The 21596-nt window shown below is 38.5% G+C and overlaps 1 protein-coding gene across 1 annotated transcript in view; it reads left to right on the top strand.

Moving 5' to 3' along the window:
- The window catches only part of Brip1 (BRCA1 interacting protein C-terminal helicase 1), a 128134-nt gene extending 113712 nt beyond the window's left edge, over positions 1-14422 (top strand). The window contains 4 exon segments of the mRNA XM_028772447.1: positions 2326-2408; positions 11512-11835; positions 13652-14258; positions 14260-14422. Coding sequence (XP_028628280.1) covers positions 2326-2408; positions 11512-11835; positions 13652-14258; positions 14260-14374 — 1129 coding nt within the window. The 3' untranslated portion in view covers positions 14375-14422.
- Positions 14423-21596: the final 7174 nt, after the last annotated feature.

Below are 21596 nucleotides of genomic sequence, written 5' to 3'. Positions count from 1 at the left end.
ACTCACTCTGTAGACCAGGCTGGCCCCAAACACAGAAATCCACCTGCCTCTGCCTCCCAAGTGCAACATAACAGTTTCAGATTCAAGTTTGAAAATAAACCAAGAAATTAAAGGCGTGCGCCACCACCGCCCGGCCAGCTAATAGTTTCTAGGAAAGCTTGAATATAGATTTTCAAATTTTTGATAATACTTGTTATACTTATTTTTATAAAAATTGGTATTCTTACCTCCATTGATTTTTCTTTTACTTTAATATAAATAACACCTGAGCTTCAAGAAAACTTGAGAAGTTCAAGTTACATTTGCATTCTTTATGATTTATAAACTCTTTGTACATATTGTCACATTTGGTTCTTCAGCTGAGAACACTAATAATGATGCAAGTCGGAACTTTGTAAGTGAATTTTCTTGGTTTATTTTCAAACTTGAATCTGAAACTGTTATGTTGCTGAGCTCACATAGTTCAGTAGTCCTTCCCATAGTAGCCCCGTCTGCACTTTTAACTACAGACTTGCTTTTTCATCCATATTCCCTACCTCTATTCTCTAACATTTTCACCATTAAACATAAATATATTACAATTAAACCTATCCTATTCTGGCATGTCTTTCTGCCTTGACACAACAACTTCCACACTGTTCATGTGTCATAGTAACCATTGAAGTCATATCCTATGTGGGTGCCTTTTCTTCCTTTACCTAGAGTTTTCTATACTCTACCAAACACATGAGGTTGTGTACATTTTCCTATTGTAGCATATATCTCATCATCAGGTCATAGCTTGTTTATGTATTTGTGTCCCTTCCCAACATATGTTCACACACTTGGGTTCTCAGCAACCTCCTGTGTCTCAGTTTGGCATGGATGCTTCAGATTTGCTTTGCAAATGGTGAGAATGAAGGTTTGCTGCTTCGCCATTCTTCTACAAAGTACCACAAAAGGCATGCATTTGAAATGTCAACATATAATACTATGCCTTTGATATCTTATTAATTTTACTGTCATTTTATTGATTTTCAGGGACACTATCAACAAATGGCAATTTTTCACGAAGGGCATATACTTTTAAATAATAAAAGCTTTTAATGAAAAAATAACAATCAAATGAATGTTTTGTATCATTTGACAAAGCTCATCTGTGCTAATTGATATAATGGTGTTAATAATTTGAAACACTCTTACGAGACACATATAGAAAAACTGAAGTAAACAAAAACCAACTGTGTTAATGCCGTGTGTGTATATGGGGGAGGAGTGTGGGGTATGTGCCCATGTAGAGGCCAAAGGTTGACATTGGGTGTCTTCCTCTGTCACTCTCCACTGTATCTTTTGGATGGGGTCGCTCATTGGATTTGGAGCATAACTTAGAGTTATTTAGACCTACTAGCCAGAGAACTCCAAGATGTTCTTGGCTCTGCCCAGCCCAGCCCAGCCCAGCCCTGCCCTGCCCAGCCCTGGGGTTACAGGAGTGTGCTACCATCCTGAGCTTGTTGTAGGTCCTGAGGATCTCAGCTTAGGTTCTCATATTTTCCCCATAAGCATTTTACCAACTGAGTTATCTCCTCATCCCCTTCTTGTTACCTTTTTTAAATGCTACAATGGACATTATAATTATCTGGAGTAATAAAGTCTGTGAAATATAACAATAGCCTTCTGAAATATACCAGATGGTTTAACAACCAAGTCACAAGTAAGCATTTTCTCACTAGTCTGCTTCACTTAAAGTATAATATCATTTCTCAAGTGGTCATGATTCATTTGAGCAAGGCAGTATGAAAACAATGGAAAAAATGAAATCTTCTTTCTCTTAAATGTTTTGTTAACTTAAATGCCTCTTCCAAAAGCCACTTTAGACATAAAGTGAACCCAAATAGATTTCCCTGGCTTCCTGTTGGATTTTCATCACCCTTATGTAGTGGTGACAGTATATAACTTCTTCCTGCCCTGACTTGTGTTATATGATCTGTTGTCCTGGAACCTGTAGCTTACATTAAAATAATGTGAAAGAAGATGTCATATGAAATTAAAATTTAACTGTAAAAGTTAAACATTTATTATCTTCATTGTCTCAAAATCTCATCTCAGTGAAGGAGTAAAAACGTCAAATGACAAAGAGTGAGAAAAGAGAACAGCAGTCAGAAGTGTCATCACACCTTTAATACTGAAAATCAGTTGAGTGACTAGATGGCTTAACAGACTGAATTGATTAGTGGCACATAGCTGATACACCGTTTTCTTAATTAATTAATATTCTTGATTTTCCCTCTGGAAATCTGGCTTTATTTTCAGTATTTCATACACATTTTATTTTCCCCTTTTTTGTAGGTGTATTCGACACAAAAATGACTGGGGAGCTCTTATTCTAGTGGACGATCGCTTCAATAACAACCCAAACCGCTATATATCGGGTAAGAATTTCAGTTTAAAGTAAAAATTACTAATAGGCTTTGTTTTCCTTTAGTGGTTTAAATAGAAAAAGCCACATGACATCTGCTTACTGTATAATACATATTGTCTATAACACTAACTGTAAATAATATTGTACATTGATTGACCATCAGTACCGAATTTCGCCCTCCCCAATATAGTAGCAACCACCATTTCTCCTTTGAGTCCAGCAACTTCAGTGGCTCATGTAAAGTTGAGTCCTGCAGTGTTTGTGCCTCTGTGACTCTCATGTTTCACTTAGTATACCATCCTCAAGGATCTTCCAACTTGAAGTATCCAACAGGACTTCATTGTCTCTGGCTGAATAGTACATTGTGTGCAGGGTACATTTCTCTGTCCATCTCTTGGCTGCATAGTACAGTGTGTGCTGAGTGCATTTCTCTGTCCATCTCTAAGTGGGCATGTAGGTTACTTCTACCTGTGATATACTGGGGACTACATACTTGCAAACAAGTGGACACTTCTTTATCATATTTAAGAATGAGGTCACTGGATCCTATGTAAGCTCTAGAGCAAGATATCTATGAAGAACAATATTTTGAAGATTTCTTCTTTTTCTTCTATGATTTTTACAGTGTCAGGCTTAGACTTAATTCAGAATACATTTTAAGTAAATTTTTTGTGAGTGGCTAAGAATAAAGATCTAGTGGTGGTGCACACCTTTAATCCCAGCACTAGGGAGGTAAAGGCAAGCATATCTCTGTGAGTTCAAGTAATCTACAAAGGGAGTTCCAGGACATCCAGGGCTACACAGAAACCCTGTCTCGAAAAACCAAATAAATAAGTAAGTAAATAAATAAATAAATAAATAAGATCCCATTTCATTTGCTTGTATATGCATGTCCTGCTTCCCCAGCATCTTTTCCTCCTCTTTCGTTTTGGTTTGTGTTGAGACTCCCTCAGCCCCCAGCATAGCTGTAGCCATTTTGTTCCATGCCTGCCAGCTATTTCATAGTGTTGCTATAGAATGCCTGCCAGTTAGGGACACAAAAAATACCTTGACTCAGAGCAGGGTCATGCTGACCACATACCCTGTTATGTTCTGTATGTTATGAGGTGTGTTAATCTTAAGAAATTCTACAACTATAAGCTTTACATAGGACCCACCAAATTAAAGGTCAATATAAACTGTTATGTCAAAAATAGCTTGAATCAAGGACTGACCACCAGGCCACACTCTACTACCTGCATATGTGCTCATTGTGGATTTTGTAGTTTTAGCTTCTATAAGCTGTTCCTGAGAAGTGTCCAGCACAAGCTTTGAGCTCTTGTGCCTGAACTGTTGCCCTGGTGATCAGTCTTTAGATTCAATAAACCATCCCTGTCTGACTGAAATCAGTGTTCATGTGGTTTGTGGGATGACTCCTGGACCCCACAGTTTTTTTGAGACAGTACCTTGTTAGGGAGCCAGAGCTGGCCTAAAACTTTTTATATAGCCCAGCCTGATCTAAACTTGAATTTCTCTTGCATGAACCTCCTCAATGCTGTGATTATAGGTGTGTACCATTGGGCCTTACCTGGGAATCTTTATTTTGGGCTTTTTGTTTGTTTGCTTGCTTGCTTGCTTGCTTGCTTGCTTGCTTGCTTGCTTGCTTGAAATAGGATCTTGCTATGTAACTCAGACTGGTCTAGAATTTACTATATATAATTTATACCGACCTGAAATTTTTGTCTTTCTACCTCTGTCCTTGGTGTATCAGGCTTATAAGCATGTTTGCTATTTGCATCAGGGAAAGCTACAGTTTTTGTATGTTAGTTATGTATCCTGTTGTTGTGTGACACTATTCCAAGGAAGACATGAACAAAGATCTACTCACCCCAGATAGGGAACCTACAATAGACAAAAGTAAGGATACCTCCAAAGTCCAACTTAATGAGCCATTGAGTTTACTTAGGTTATTTACAGGGATGGGAATTACCCAAAGACAACTGCATCACCAAAAGCCCACCCCTACATGGGTGACAGCTGACAAAGGCTGGAAACCAGGAACTCACTGCTCAGTCCACAGGCAGCTCAACAGACTGGAGAATGCCTTTTCCAGGTGGCTAAGTTGGTCTGAACTTCTTCCAAGCAGATTGGCTGGAATCTGCCTCTTCCGGCACCTCAGCTGGTCTCTTCCCCTTCCAGGCAGCTTGGCTGGTCTGAGGGTATTTTTCAATAGTTCTTACTGCTTATATACACTTAGAGAAGGAGGAAGCTGGTATATCCAGTCAGTTTCAGGAACTTCCAGAGCCTTTGAACTGTTTGCTTCCAAAGTGGCTAGAAATGTTTACCTCCCTTTAAAACAGCGGTTCTCAACCTGTGGGGCACTTTGGAGGTCCAAAGACCCTTTTACAGGGATCGCATATCAGATAACCCTGCACATCAGATATTTATAATTTATAACAATAACAATGAGAATATTTTTATGGTTGGGGGTCACCACAACATGAGGAACTATATTAAAGGGTCATAGCATTTGGAAGGTTGAGAACCACTGCTTTAGAACATGCTGTATATTAATGAGCCTCCCTCTAAGGTGCAAGGTTTTATCTCTGAGGAAAATGCTATACAACACTTGCCACTTAACTAAACATTTGTGTGTGTGTGTGTGTGTGTGTGTACAGTATATATGGAGGGGGATGATGTGTTCCTGTATGAATGTGGGCACTCACATGACATTCATTCATGTGTAGAGGTTGGAGTTCACTCTGAGATATCTGTCCTCACCTCTACCTTGTCTGAAGCTAAGTCTCCCACTGTGTATACCAGTTTAGCTGGACCAAGGACTCCAGGGGACTCTCCTGTATCTGCCTCCCATTATCCCTGTAGGAGGACTGGTTTTGCTCTTCTGGCTTTCACATGGGTTCTGAGAATTAAAACTCAGTTCCTCACTGTTATATGGTAAGTGCGTTTACCCACTGAGCCGTCTCCCCAGCCCCAACCTTTCACCAATGTTTATGTTAAAGTTAAAAATTACCCATTTAACTGGGCAGTTGTGGGGCATGCCTTTAATCTCAACATTCAGGAAATAGAAGCAGGAGGATCTCTGAGTTCAAGGCTAGCCTACTCTACTGAGTGAGATCTAGGACAGTCAGGGCTACACAAAGAAACCCTGTCTCGAGAAAGGGAAGAGAAACAAGCAAACAACAAACAAATTCCCCTTTTATATTTGTATCTATCTACATATTTTATGTAATTATTTTTTTATACTTCTATCTTTTAGATTCTGTGCCAAAATTAAGTGATTTGTGATGCTTGGATGTAGCTTAGAGGTCACCTACTTGCCTAGCATAGATGTGTCCTGGGTTCAGTCCTCAGCACTGGAAAGGGGGAGGAGGTGTCATTACTATACTGAGGTATTTGCTAACCAACTCTACATTTACCCTCACTGGCAAGCTGCACGTTCATGCACAACTGTGTTCCCTTTACCAGTTATGAAGATCTAGTCATGGACTCCCTCAGCCTTTGTTAATCTGGGAAAGTCTTTATCTCACCTGCAGTTTGATGGACAGTTCTGTCAGATACAGCATTCCTAGTCAGTGGTTGGAGCTTTTCTTTCCAGCACTTTGATGTATCATCTCATTTCCTTGTAGCCTGTGAGCTTTCTCCTGGGAAATCCAGACAGTCTTTGGAACTTTACTTGCTTTTCTCGTGCTACTTTTAAATTTTCTTTTGCTTTGTTTTTAGACAATTTGATTATAGTCTCTATTTTATTTTATTGCTCCTTTTAAGAGAGAGCCTTACCCTGTGTACCAAGCTGACCTAGACCTCAGTGTGTACTCCAGGTGGCCCTGGACTTGTGACAGTTTGTCTACCTTGGCTTTCCAAGCACAAGCATTACAAAGCACAAAGCCATTTCGCATCACTGAACTTTTTGTTTTGTTTTTGTTGTTTTGAGACAGGCTCTTTCTCTACAGTCCTAGCTGGCCTAGAACTCACTATGTAGACCAGGCTGGCCTCAAATTTGAGATCTATTTACCTCTACATCCAGAATGTTCTCATTAAAGGCATGTGCATGTATTTTGTTTTGTTTTGCTTTGTTTTGAGGGCTTCAAGCATCTTAGACTGGCTTTAAACTTGTAGCCAAGGTTAGACTCATTCCTGATCTTTTCACCTTTCTATAAATGAACTTTCTAACTGTTACACCTTTGCCAGGAGTCCCAAATACACACTCTGCTCTGCTTCGTGGTTGTCCTCTAACTCCCTTAGGCTTGCTTCACTTTTTTTCTTTCATTTTTGCTCCTCTATATAATTTCAGATGATCTTAGAATTCCTAAGGTTTATCCTCTGCCTGATCAAATCCAAGGGTGAGCCCTCTAGTGAGTGAACATTTCTGCTCCAGAATTTGGTTCTTTTGTTTGTTTGTTTGTTTGTTTGTTTTGTTTTTTTCACTCTTTCTCTGTGATGATTAATTCTCATATGCTCTCTCTTCCTCCCTCTGCCGTCTCTCCTGCTCTCATCCTTTTCACGGTTAGCTTGTTCCTGTGATGGAGTCCTGTTCCATGTGTCTTTGTAATGTTGTATTGGTCTCTACACATTTGGTAAGACATCAGTCACCTCTCAGTTTTTAACTACACCAGCTTCACACTGAAAGACCTTTACTCATCAGCCCTGCTAGGCATCTGGTAGCCCTTGGATCTTTTATTTGGATCTACTTTCTTTGGACTTGCCTGTGTGGATACCTGATCAGCTGACTAGTTCCTTTCTTTGCCCTTTTCATCTCCCCAGATATCAGAACTCTTGTACATGCTTGTCTGCCTCTTGTGTTGTGAGGCCTCTTAAGCAGCATCGTGCTTCCCAGACAATGCCTTTGTTCTCAGTGGCCTCTGTGTTATATAAGTTTGTGCTCCTTAATGACTAAGACAGTCTAGTCCTAGGAAGTTCTTTGAAAAGCCAACATCCCTGATACGCTAGTCTTTTTCCTGAGGTACTGCTGGGCTGTAGCAGCCTGTCTCCTGTACTGTCTTTTTGGAGCAACAGCCTGCTGCCAGTTCTTTTGTTCTTAGTTGTCTCCAGGCATGAGTCTGCCTGTTTATGTCAACATTTCAAAACAGACAGAACAGAGGCAAATGCTTCAGAGCTTTGGGGCTAGTCCAGTCTTATTTCCAGGGACGTCACTCCATGGCTCTGTTCCAAGATTGGGACTATGGTGAGAAGGTTCCACACATTTTCCTGCGTGTGTTGATGCAGCTGGTTTTGTGCTAGCCTAGGTTCCAGAACTTTTTAACTTGTTTCTGGATTTCTCATAAAGGGATTTAGTCCATGAATTGTTGAATCCATGTTTCTATAGGAGGAACGTGGGATCTGGGGCTTCCTGTTCTGCCATCATAAATCTTTTGTATTTTATAGCTTCTATTTTTATTACTTGCATGTGTGAGTGTGTGTGTGTGTGTGTACATGGGATACAAATGCATGTGTGTGCATGTGTGTGGATGTCAGCCTCAGCTGTGGTTACTCAGAAGCCATCAGCTTGTTTTTTGAAATAAGATTTCACTGGCCTGGGTCGTGCTCATTTGGCTAGACTAGCCAGCCAGTGAGTCCCAGGGATCTGTCTGTTTCCACTTCCTCGGCACTGCAATTACAAGTGTGTGCCATCACTCTCAGCTTTATTATATGAGTTCTGAGGACCACAGTCAGGTCTCCACATTTGTCAAGAAGCACTGTATTGACTGTGCCATCTCTCCAGACCTCTATAGCTTCATTTTTAAAGATTAATAGTTGGAATGAACATTTGAATGATGAGATCAAACATGAACAATTCCCACTAACTGGGAAACTAATCTTTGAAGTCTCATGTTTGAAAAAATTCTTTATGAATGAGAATTTTTATAGTCATCAACTATTAAACCAATTATTATTTTTCAGTTTTATAGAATGTTATATATAATTTAATGATGTAGCAATGTTTTGCTTACCATTGTCAAAGAAAAGATTCTTCCTCAGAAATGAATTTTTCAAAATTCAAAAAATACTAAACTTTTTCACTTATGTAAGTACATCTCTTTTGGCTACTTGATTGATTTATTTCCAAGTTTTCTATTATAGTTATTTGCTTGTTTCTTTAAGTATGTTTCCATTCTTCTGAAGTTTACTTTTTTTTTTTCTTTTTTTGGTTTTTCGAGGCAGGGTTTCTCTGTATAGCCCTGGCTGTTCTGGAACTCACTCTGTAGACCAGGCTGGCCTCAAACTCAGAAATCCGCCTGCCTCTGCCTCCCAAGTGCTGGGATTAAAGGCGTGCGCCACCACTACCTGGCTCTGAAGTTTACTTAAAGGGCTAGGGAGATAGCTCAGTTGGTAAGTGCTTGTAATGCAACCTTAGCACCAGAGTTTAAGTCTCCAGCACCCACATAAAAGCCTGATGCAGGGGAGCACTTTTGTAACTATCATGCTGCAGGGAAGGAGGCAGGCAGATTGATGCAGCCTATAGCACTTGCTGGCCAGGCGGTATAGCCAAACTGGTAAACTTCTGATTCAAGGAGACACCTTGTCTCAAAAAATAAAATGGAGAACACTCTCCAGTGTCCACACATACAGGCTTATGTGCAGTTGCGCACACACATATACCATACATATACACACAAAATGAAGTTCATGTTGATCAGAGCAAGTATTTCCTAAAAGGAGATACAGTACCGATGGGCAGGTAAGTGGGTGGTTATTTAATAGATATTACATGCCTATGGTTTTCATCCAGCAGAGACAGACCATTCAGTCAGTACCAGAAATATACTTGCTGTCAAGGAGCTGTGTTGCTTTTAGAGTTTTCCCCTACTTTTTTGTGTCTTAAACAAAGCAGCACCTCAGACTAAGCATAAGAACAGAAACACAAAGTACTAGTGTTTAGTCAGTAGGTGGAGCTCAGACCCTGCAAGTGTTCAGAGACCAGCAAAGACATCTTATGCTGAAAAGATTTTCTCTGATTATAAAAAGGTCAAAATGAGGAAACTATAGTACTATAATTTTCCAGTTTTAGAGAATTTCACATTTTTATTTTATATAATTTTTTTAAAATAAAGTTAGTGTGAGTGCTTTTTAAAAAATACTCACATTTTTATTTCATAGATCAGTTTTGTTAATGTTTTAGAATCAAGTATTTCCCAATTTCTAGGTTATTTTAATTTCTTTTTTAGACATTTATAAATTATAAAAGTGTTTTTATACTTTGGTAATATTAACACGATGAATTACCTTAACAACAATTTTTATTTAAATTCAGTTTTCATAAATAGGTAACTTGGAAAAAACTTATTTTAAGAACGCCAAAGAAATATACTTGAGGACTAAAGAGATGGCTCAGTGGTTAAGATCACAGACTGCTCTTCCAGAGATCCTTGAGTTCAATTCCCAGCAACCACATGGTGGCTCACAACCATCGAGAATGTAATCTGATGCCCTCTTCTGTCATTCAGACATACAGGAAGATAGAGCACTCCTATACATAAATAAATCTCTTTTTAAAAGAAAGAACTATACTTGAGGATACAATATAATAATTTAGGTTACATGCAGCCTTGTTTTATCTTTCTGAAGTTTATAATGCCATGGTGTCATTTTAAGCAATTTGCTGCAGGGCCAGGGAGATGGCTCAGTGGATAAAATGCTTGTTGTTCAAGCCTGCAGACCTGAGTGCAGATTCTCAGCACACATGTAAAAGCTAGCTTCAGTTGCATACATTTGTGATACAGTGCAGGGAAGGGAACAACCAGATCTTGGGGATTTGCTTGGCCAACCAATGTAGCCAAAACTGTGATCGCTAAGTTCAGTGAGGAGAGACCTTATCTCAAAAAATAAGGTGGATCGTAATACAGGAAGATACCCAACATCAGCCTCGGACCTTCATGAGCACACTAGCATGTTCATATGTGTATATCACATGTGAATGGATAGACAGATGGATTTTAGAAGCCTAATTGTTTAAAAAGACAGTGTCCTTTTTTTTGCAGCATTATCCAGGAAGCATTTATTTTATGATAATCCAGGTATTTTTAAGATCCAAATATTTTTTATTTTGATGTAAATGAACCATACTACAAAACACTTTAAGCTTTTAATATGATTCACTTTATACAGTTTCCTATATCCTTATAACATGTCCCTGATCGAGTCATATCTTTCATTCACTATTGTGTAAATAAATAACAATGTGCACAGACATGATTTTCCCAGGACAGAGTTACTTCTTTACTTCCAGAGTAGTTTAAGGGGTGAGTAGAAGAAAGGACACACACACACAAAAACCTTTTGAGACTGGAATCTGGAATTCATTTTTAGAAAAGGAACCAAATTTTGATAGATGGCATGGAAAATTGTGTTATTTATAACTTCTTACCCTGCATGGTATTGATAGGCAGGTTTTGAGGGTCTTGAATGTTTATTGTATTCATTACTACTGTATAGGGGCATGTATGATGTACTGTTAGTGAGGGTACCATGCTATATGTGTACATGCCAGGGGACAACTTGGTAGAGTCGGTTCTCTTCCATCTTTACGTGGGCCCCAGGCGTTGGACTCGGGTCACCAGGCTTGCACAGCACATACACCACAGAGTCATATTGTTGGCCCAATTCTGATAAAATTGAATTTGTCATGTTCCCCAGCTATTCTCACCTGAGCAATACAGACATTTCCCAACTTACAGTGATTCAGCTTGGCAGTACTGTGAAAGCAACACACATTCAGAAGAACATGCACTTGAGAGCGGTTTGCCCTTTTCCCAGCTGGTGATCAGTGTGCCCTGAGATCACCAGCAGTGAGCTGCAGGTCCCTGTGTGTCCCTTGATCACAGCAGCAAACAGCTGGTGCTCTGCAGTGCACTGTGTGGTGAAGCTCTGACTGCATGGCTTAGGTACACTGCCTGTGTTTTCAACTTTCAGTATTTTGAAACTGATGATTTATTTTTCAGGCCATAATCCCTTCATAACTCATGTAGATAAAAAATATTATATTAAAAGATTGAAAACAGTTCCATATGTTGAAATGTAAATTAGGTTGTTTCACTAGAAAAAGTAAAGTTAATCTTTGACATATGAATGTTTTGGTAACTGAGTAAGCAGTTTCTCCCTTGGATCCGCTGTTTCAGGTCTTTCTAAATGGGTCAGGCAGCAGATTCAGCACCACTCAACCTTTGCAAGTGCCCTGGAGTCCCTGACTGAGTTCTCCAGAAGACACCAGAAAGTTACCAATAGATCCAAAAAGGACGAAAAGTGTACAAGAGACAATGAGCCTACTCTTGGAGTGGCCTGTTTGGAGGATAGCACTATTCCAAGTGTGTCAGAAGCAAGTCAACAGTCACCAGAAAACTCTACGGAAGAAAAAGCAGAAGTGTGTGTCCAGGAGCTGCAGTATCCCCAGATGGCTGCTAAAAACCAAGTACCAAGCCATGGCGTTTCCAGAAGGAAGAAAAGTATGTTGAATTCTGCCCATTTACAGTAGACAGAAAAATCTTTCATTTTGTAACAGTGAAATGATAATGATTTAGGTGCACATTAATTTCCTGAAATATATTGGTTTATAACATGAAGTATTCACAAAGTAATACTAGGTATCTTTGAATGAGAACAGACTTTTGTTAGGATACCAAAGTGTATTTTGTGGTTCCCATTGGCTTTGCCACTTATCTAATGAGACTATGAATGCCACTTAACCCTTTAAGTTGTAATAGAATAACCCACTTACTTGTCTCTGAGCTGGACTGTAAAACTCAAAATAATTAATAAACATCATAGCATTGTAAAATACTCTAAAAATGCTAGACGTTATTTTAAAGGCTTTATAAAAATTGAGCTAAACTAGTATCATGGCACATACCTGTTATCCCGATAATCTCATCTGTTGGAGGCTGAGTTAAGAAAACCAGGAATTCCAGGCAAGGACTGGAGACACGGTTTAACAGGTAAAGATGCTTATGTATAATCGCTAAAATCCAGAAAGAATAAATCTGCTCCTGCAAGCTGAACTTTAGATGGAAGAAACAGTAATACAAAAGTATTCAACTTTAAAAAGAAAAAGAATTCAAGGTCAGCCAGCTTTAGCTGCAGCAAGCCTCCATAACTGAAAGGTCCCATTTATAATTGCCCCATGTCTGAACCTGAGATGTCAGTCATTTGTTCTAAATGATAAAAAGTAATGTTATAAAGTATTAGAAAGCATGGTCTGTATCAGGGATTGGTGAACCCTGGCCCATCCTGTTGGCTTGTGTTATGTTTGAAGTTTAATGCAACTATTCATTTGCTTTTACATAATACAAAAAAAATAAACAACAGAGTTAAGTAATTATGTTTTAATTCCAGAATAACCCACTTCAGTAGTTGAAGTAACCACAAAACCTAAAATATTTGCTATCTGACATGTAACAGGGGAAAAAAACAAAAAGCAAAAACTGACAGATTCTGGTGACTGGATATAATTTTAATTTGTATATTAGTGTAGCTTAACATACCTATTCAAATATTCTGTGCTATGTGCCTTTAAATAAGTATCAAAATTACTTCAAGGCTGTTATAGTAGTAGTCAGGAAACCTAGGGTCCACTTCTGGTCTTACATGCTGACCAGCTCTATAATTTGACAAATAGCACACATAATTTACAAGTATCATTGTCCTTATTTTTTGACTAAGAAGGTTAGCCTTGGCAGGTTTTCCTGGTCACTAATTAGTGGATTTTTGAGGCAGATTTCTCCTTTTTCTCTTAACCCCCTTCAGTGCTGGAGTCTGGCACATGCTAAGGCATTGCTCTAAACTGAAGGGCTTTCCCAGTCAGGGGCCTGTTCATCTTCCTCTTCCTTTTTATCCTTCCACTTCTTGTGCAGTGTTGTGGTCTCCATTGTGTTTATATGATCATTTGCAAAGAACATTATAACTCTGAACAGGAAATACTGGAGATCCACAGTTCTCTTCAGGATTAACATTCTCTCCTTAAAATTCTAAGATGAAAGTGGTGGTAAGTACTGAACTACTGTTATTAAAAAATATTTCTAATAAAAAACACTTTGGGTCTGGCGGTGGTGGTGCACGCCTTTAATCCCAGCACTTAAGAGGCAGGGACCTCTATGATCTCTATGAGTTCAAGGCTGGCCTTTTCTACAGACAGAGTTCCAAGATGGCCAGGGCTACACAGTGAGTCTGTTCCAAACAAAAACTAAACTAAAATAAATACTTTAAAATAACAGTTAATGTTACCTAGCACCACAGAGTTGACAGTATAAATTTTTGTATTCTTAGGTGATCCAGGACTAAGAGAAGAATCTGTTCAGACAATAAAAACAGAAAAAAAAGAGATTTCCCGATCTTCAAGCCCAACTTTTGGAAAGCAAACAGAGCCAGTCAACTGGCCTATCTTTAATTCTTTGAGACGGCATTTCACTAGGAAAGTTAAAAATTGCACACCTGGACTCAAGTTATCAAAGAATCATGGCTCTGGTTCTTCCACCTCCAATAACACTGCTTTGCCACTCACAAGTAAATGTGTGTCTTCAAATGAAACAGCAAACACATCATTGGCACCTTGCCCTCAGTCAGAAGTCATAATTTCATCAGTGAAGGTTGACACTACTGCTGAGAACCATTCCAAACAGATGTTCTTCTCTGAGAAAGACCCACACCCGGATACTGAATTGTCTCAGGATACTGAAGACACCAACTGTTCCAGCTCAAGTAAAGCTGTTGAAACAGAAGTGGAAGACGATTCTGTGTGTTTCACACCTGAACTTTTTGATCCTGTCGATACTGACGAAGAAAACAGTGAACTAGTTGAAACCGATGGATCCAGTAGTAGTTCAGATTGTTTTTCAACTGAAGAGTTTTTTGAACTGTAACTGGATTTGGGCAGACGTGAAAGTCGAGGGTTGCATGGACACATAGTTGAATGGAGGAGTCACACCAGTGGAAGAGAGCAGAGCTGACAACTTGTATAAGTGGGTCAGAGCTGGGGAGACTCGTGAATAGACACGGGGGCCTGTAAGCCGTAGGGAGGGCTCCCTGGTGTTAGGTGATGCTGGCAGCCTTTTGTTAAGCCTTGTTGTGTAAATAATAATTTGTACACTGGACAAATATTATAATTTTAATTCTTTAGATATATTTTTCATTTTAATTCATTATTAGATTCTAAGTATGTTATTTTAGAAATATAAGTTTTATTCTAGAGTTCTAAGTAATCTATACAAAGTACTTTTCTCTAATATTTAGTTTCCTGAGACACTTCCAGCCTCACACTATTACTCATATTTTGAAGTTCACTTAGTGTGTTTTTATACTGATACACAAAGATTAATCTCAGTTAAATCAAGCCACGTTTTAGCCATATGTCACTGTATTTTAATTCACAGACTATGTTTTTTAAAAATCATAGTTTGTCTCCAGAAATTTGCTGTTTCATTAGCCTTCTTAGATCAGGCATAGATCACACAGCTACTGTCCAAGCACAAGCAAGACAGGTTTACAGCCAGCCAGGGCTGCAGAATGAAACCCTGTTTTAAAGTCAAAAGAAAAAAAAATGTTTAAAACTACTTTATTAGAAAAGTTAAAGGAAAGAACATGCATATTTAATTGAAATTGGGTTTTTTGTTTGTTTGCTTGCTAAAACTAAAATACCAGAAACAAAATTATATGCAGTTATAGAATGCCATTTGGAATATTCCAAATATCAGTTCTAATTATTTCACTCTACTGTTCTCATAGAAAATGATGTGCTTCAACCTCTGGCCTCCATATACAAATAAATAATCCACAGATCCTAGCAATACCAAAGACATACTGTACTGGCTGGTTTTGTGTGTCAACTTGACACAAGCTGGAGTTATCACAGAGAAAGGAGCCTCTCTTGAAGAAATGCCTCCATGAGATCCAGCTGTAAGGCATTTTCTCAATTAGTGATCAAGGGTAGGGGGCCCATTGTAGGTGGTGCCATCCCTGGGCTGGAAGTCTTGAGTTCTATAAGAAAGCAACTGAGCAAGGCAGAGGAAACAAGCCAGCAAGTAATATCCCTCCATGGCCTCTGCATCAGCTCCTACTTCCTGACCTGCTTGAGTTCCAGTCCTGACTTCCTTTGGTGATGAACAGCAATGTGGAAGTGTAAGCTGAATAACTCTTTCCTCCCCAACTTGCTTCTTGGTCATGATGTTTTATGCAGGAATAGAAACCCTAACTAAGACACATACATTCTAATCTAAAGTTTTAATTCTATAACTATTAAGACAGAAAACTTGCCGGGCAGTGGTGGCACATGTCTTTAATCCCAGCACTCAGGGCAGAGGCAGGCAGATCTCTATGAGTTCCAGGCCATCCTACATAGTAAGCTCCAAGACAGCCAGGACTATACAGAGAAATTCTGTCTTGAAAAAACTAAAAAAGAAAAAAGAAAAGAACATTTGGTATGCACATTTAATAAATAAGTAAATGTTACATATACACACATAAAACAGACCCTGAAATAATGCTCCCTTAAAGAACAAGAATCTACTGTGAATTTTGAGTGAAACTATGTCTGATCAAAAATGTTTATAAAAGATGGTCATCTCTGACATTCCAAAACTACAGATTCCCCCCACACACACCCAAAGAATGGACATTTAGACTTTTAATGGTGATTTGAATTGAGAAAGTGTGGTATGCATGTAATTGTAACTTTTATTCTCCTGTTGTAATGCTGTCTCAGAGGCTTACAACCTCTGGCTGCTAACCTAGTCTTGGAAGCTTCTAGCCTCTGTACAATTTTATCTAGAACTAGAATGTTTTCAGCCTCTGACACTTACTGCTGAATAAGCTCACCCTTTCTTGTTCTTTCTGAGCTCTGGCTGACTGATTCAACTCACTGTTCTGGCTCAGACTCCTCTCCAAGCTGACTGATTTAATCAGGCTTCTCTCTCTGTCTCTCCTGAATCGCTCTGCTTGGCCTCATATTAACTTTGGTGATATGTTCTAATCTTCTGGCTCCTCATTTTCTAGCTCGTTCTATCTTCACCTGTGTCTAGCTTGTTCTCTCTTCAGTCTGTCTCTGTAAAACTCTCCTGGTAAAACTGCCTGGCTGCTTCCTCTCTGCACTGCTCTGGTAAGTAGTTTCCCCTTCTTCGTCATGAGAGTTCTGCATATCCTATTCTGTCAAAGTCTTCTCTGGTTCATAACCTTGTCTGCTACTCAGTTAGACATCATTTTCAAACTTGGGTGCTTCCTTCTACAAAATAACTTTCATTATTTGTGACTAAAGGTGTGTCCTAAGGGCATGTCTGTATTCCAGCCAGAGGAATTAAAAATGTGTACTAAGGACTGAGCCACACCACAACTACAAATAAGGCTTTTTCATAAATAACATGATCTCAGGGTTCAAATGTGATTAAATATCCTACAACATGTGTGTATGTGTATCTGGAGATCAAACCCAGGGCTTTGTATGCTAAGCAGGGGTTCTAGCTTTAAGCTGTCTCCAGACTGAACTAAAATTTTATCAGCTGTTCAACTACTCTTTGTGGTGTATTATCAAGTCAAAATTCCCAGTAATTATATTTCTATGTTCATTTGAATAAGTGAATTATTAATATGCATGTGTTTGCTTTCATTTTAATAGCATTTAGATTTGATACATGAAATTTGAATTAACGGCTTACCAAGTAAGGAGTGTTTCTGTGGATTTAGAAGGTGATTTCTACATTGTTTTGAAAAAGAGAAACCATTTTTCCTGTTAAGAATCTTAAATCTTAGATAGGGGTAGTAGTCTGGTCCTGGAAGAAATTCATGGTAGAAGACGAAAACACAGCCTCTGTCCCTGGTTGTGTCTCTGACGTGCTATTTATATTGCAGCACTGTGCCTTTCATGGAATTCGTTTCATTTATAAAATATAGACTTTAATACTATAAAGGCTTGCAAATCTCTTTAGGCAATTTAAAGAAAATCTGGGGGCTGGGGAGACGGCTCAGTGGTTAAGAGCACACTGACTGCTCTTCCAGAGGTCCTGAGTTTAATTCCCAGCAACCACATGGTGGCTCACAACCGTCTGTAATGGGAACTGATGCCCTCTTCAGGTGTGCATGAAGGCAGATACAGTGTATTCATACATAAAATAAATAAATCTTTTTTTAAAAAAAAAGAAAAGAAAATCTGTTGGTATTTTTTTCTGAGTCATTTTTGTTCCAAAATACTTACAACAAAGTGAATCATTATGTGGAAAAGGTCAGATGACTTATCTACATTCTGGGAACGTAAGTATGTGCAGTAACTTAGGAAAATGAAGATTTGTTTTAACTGATACAGTTTAAACATTTTTTTATGTCTTTGGAGTTTGCCCACACCTCCTCCTCCCCTTTTTATTGTTTGGTTGGGTGCTTTGGCTTTGGTTTTGAGACAGGGTTTCATATATTCCACTATGGCAGTCCCATGTTTACTTCCCATTTTGCTGTATTACGCCCAGCTTGAAATTGCCTTTAGAGAAATCATTAAACTACATGAAAATATCAAGCAAATCATTTTACAGTCAGGCACCTAACTTAATCACAAATAGCATTGCTCTTAGTTTGGGTTTTATTGCTGGAAGTAACATCATGACCTCAGCAACTCCTATAAAGGACAACATTTAATTGGGGCTGGCTAACAGGTTCAGAGGTTTACTACATTATCATCATGGTGGGAAGCGTGTTAGCATTCAGGCAGACATGATGCTGGAAGAGCTGAGAGTTCTACATCTTGATCCACAGGCAACAGAAGGAGACTGTACCACACTGGCATAGCTTAAGCATAGGAGACCCCAGAGCCCACCCCCATTTCCTCCAACAAGACCACGCCTCCTAGTAGTGCCACTCTCTATAGGCTCAGCATTCAAACATGTGAGTCTGTGGGGGCTATTCCTAGGCAGACTACCATACCATCTTTTTCCATACATTTTTTTTCCCAAAAGCTAATACTTTGCATGTTATTAAGTAGTTCACAGAGGTATTCCACAAGTTGTCAGTATATAAACAAATGTTTAAACTTTTTAATACAATAGATCATGCAGTCACCTCAGGGTGATCATCCAAAAAAATAAACTACGGGCCTTTTGAGAGTAGGAGATAGATCATTCTTACTAGTGATAACAAAAGATGCTTTTTGAGTTGAAATTTAGGAAGTCCCTTAAGGGAGCAGGAGAGATGGCTCAACAGTTAAGATCACTGGCTGCTCTTCTAGAGGACCTGAGTTCAATTCCCACCACCTATGTGGCTGTTCACAACTGTCTGTAACTCCTGTTCCAGAGATTCTGACGTGCTGTCACAGATATACATGCAACCAAAACACCAATGTAAATAAATAAAGTCATGTCGAAGCGTACCTAGCACCTGTTAAGTCACAATCATTAGTGAGGTCACCTATGCCTCTGCAGAGCACCCTGGCTTCTGTGATGCCTTCCCCAACTACGGACAGATCAACTGACAATAAAGATCTGTTAGAGACCAAAGGGAAAAGTCTTTGTCTGGTTTATTTTCCAAACTTGAAATATGTAGTAGAAATTATCACATAGTTTGTTGTAAATGTTTAATACATCTGAAGTGGTTATTTAGCATTGCATTTATCCAAAGATTGAAAGTATATACAGCACATAGCCTTGCACCATGAACAACAGCTAGTTGGAGAATGGCCTTAGTTCATGAAAGGTAGAATTTAAAGAGTATATTTATGACTCAGTAGCTGAAGAGCCACTTAAAGCCTTCTCAAATTATGTAGACTTCTCACCTGCACTCCTACTGTACATTTTATTATTACACGGTTTTGAAATTGAGTACTGTTTCTGTGTTTACATAAGGCTTTACTTCTCGTCTTTTGATCTTTATATTCAATACATTAATTATTTAAAAGGAGCCATTCCCACATTTTTCTAAAATAGGGCTTTGCCATGTTTTCTGCTTATAATAAAGCACATTCAAAGTAATCTTTTAGGATTCCTTATAAATGTCTCTGTGCAAAGTGCTTGCTGTAACATCAGTTGAAGACCTGGCTGTTGTAGCTATCAGAAGTTAATGGTGTGATTTTTATATTGGATTGCCACACAGTTCTCTTTCATCTTGGCTTTCTCAGTGAGCTACAAAGAAATTTGTTTTTTATGAATTTTTAGTACTGTTGGGTATCTGCATAGGGAAAGGCACTGATATGTTTTGCAAAGAAGTACTTATAATGAAATATTAAGGCCATATCAGACAGTGAATGCTTAAAGAAGCTAAAACTTTCTTGTGAAATATCCATACTATGAAACAACATCAAAGAAAGGGTATTTAGAACAAAAGTGACTAATGCTATGACCCACTAGACCTAAATGATTTAATTTTATTTATTAAATTTTTTATTTATTTATTTTTTTTGTGGTTTTTCAATAGCCCTGGTAGTTCTGGACTTGCTTTGTAGAACAGGCTGACCTCAAACTCACAGAGCTCTGTCTGCCTCTGCCTCTCATGAGATTAAAGACATGTGCCACCCTGCCTGGCTTGCCATGTCTTTTTTTAGAGTTGTTTAGCAACGTTTCATTTGACGGGACTATTAGTAGCCTGGCTTGCTGTGTCTCACTTTGAATCTTTGTTATAATGTCAATAGGATTTGAGATATTGGATCATCTTATTGGTAAGTCCACCTTTTAGTAACTCAATGCTCTTGGAGTAAATCTTAAACAAATTCCACTCTAATAAACAAGTTTCATTGCATTAGAAAGAAAAAAGTTACATAAAATTTGCTTTTTCCAGATATAAATAATTGAAAATCTAACAGACATACTGACTAAAGGAATATTTTTTAACAATTAATACTTTTAGCACATTTAATTTATTTATTTATTGAGATATAATATCACTAAATTATTCTTAGGCTTGAATACAGGATCTTCCTGTCTCAGCCTCCCAAGTGCTGAGATTGCAGGTATGTAGGTATTTTCAGAGCTGTGTGTAGCTCAGTGGTAGAGCCCATGCTGAGTATGTGTGAAGCCCTAGGTTCAGTATCCAGCCATCAAAACCAGTAAAAGTTATGCGTATAGATACAGACAGACCGACATGTGTGCTGGAACTAGAACTCAGATCCTGTGGAAGAGCAGCCAGTGCTTTTAGCCACTGAGCCATCTCTCCAGCCCAAGATTTTATTCATTACTGCTGTCAGTGTTTTTGTTTTCCCTAATGTTATATTTGCTGATTAAATGGATTGAAAGGAGCCCTTTCTTCTATTGTTTTGTAGTTTTGGACATGGTCTCGTGCAGCTCAGGATGGCTTTAAGTTTGATATATAGCTGAAACCCCTGAGCTGCTGCTGCTTTGTACCAAGTGCAGGACGGATAGGCACGCGTTGCCACGCCCAGCTTGAGTGGAGCACTCGTAATAACGCGTTGCTTGGCCCTCACTCGGGCTGACTTTGTTTGGCTGACTTCTAGACTCTTTTTCCCCAATTTTTATCCTAACATTTAATTCTCCCACTCTTTCTCAAGTCGTATTATTAGACCATTATCTCTTTAATGTGGGCCAGAATGTTCTTTACAATGAAGGATGTATCCTTATCAAATTTAAATACAAAAGAATGCTGGGTTCTTGCAGTTTTGTTGGAGATAAGCAGCATTAGTCTGATGTAGTTGAATTCTGAAATATGAATTGGATTTCAACTAATTGATTAGCTATGATATCAGCCTTTTGGAAAAGCCTTGCATCCCATTACTACCCTGAAACAAAATTAATTTTTCTTGCTTACTTACATCCAAAGAAAGAATTTGTTTGTCATATTTTGTATATTTAAAACATAATATGCAATTCATTATTTAATTTATGATATGCAATTAACTGTCTTGCATATTGTGACTCTTCTCCTAAAATAAGAATAGGCCACACACAGAGAAACCCTGTCTCAAACAACCAAAAAAAAAAAAAAAAAAAGCTTTAGGCTAGGCAGTGGTGGTACCTTTAATCCCAGCACTCAGGAGGCAGAGGCAGGCTGTTCTCTGTAAGTTTGAGGCCAGTTTGGTCTACAGAGTGAGTTCCAGGAAAACCAGAGTTACAAAGAGAAACTCTCTCTTCAAAAACAAAACAAAGAAAAACAAAAAAGAAAAAAAAAGAATAGGTCTTTAAATGACTGCCATTTATCCCTCCACTCATCCATCTAACATACTCTGAGAGTCTACTTTGCATCTAGAGCTATGCTATACACAGGATATCAAAGATAAATTTAAAAAAGGATCATTTCC

The sequence above is a fragment of the Grammomys surdaster genome, unplaced genomic scaffold (genome assembly GCF_004785775.1).
Source record: "Grammomys surdaster isolate TR1022 unplaced genomic scaffold, NIH_TR_1.0 213, whole genome shotgun sequence".
Lineage (NCBI taxonomy): Eukaryota > Metazoa > Chordata > Mammalia > Rodentia > Muridae > Grammomys > Grammomys surdaster.
Note: the sequence above shows the minus strand (reverse complement) of the source record. Positions and strands in the feature narration are given on the sequence as shown.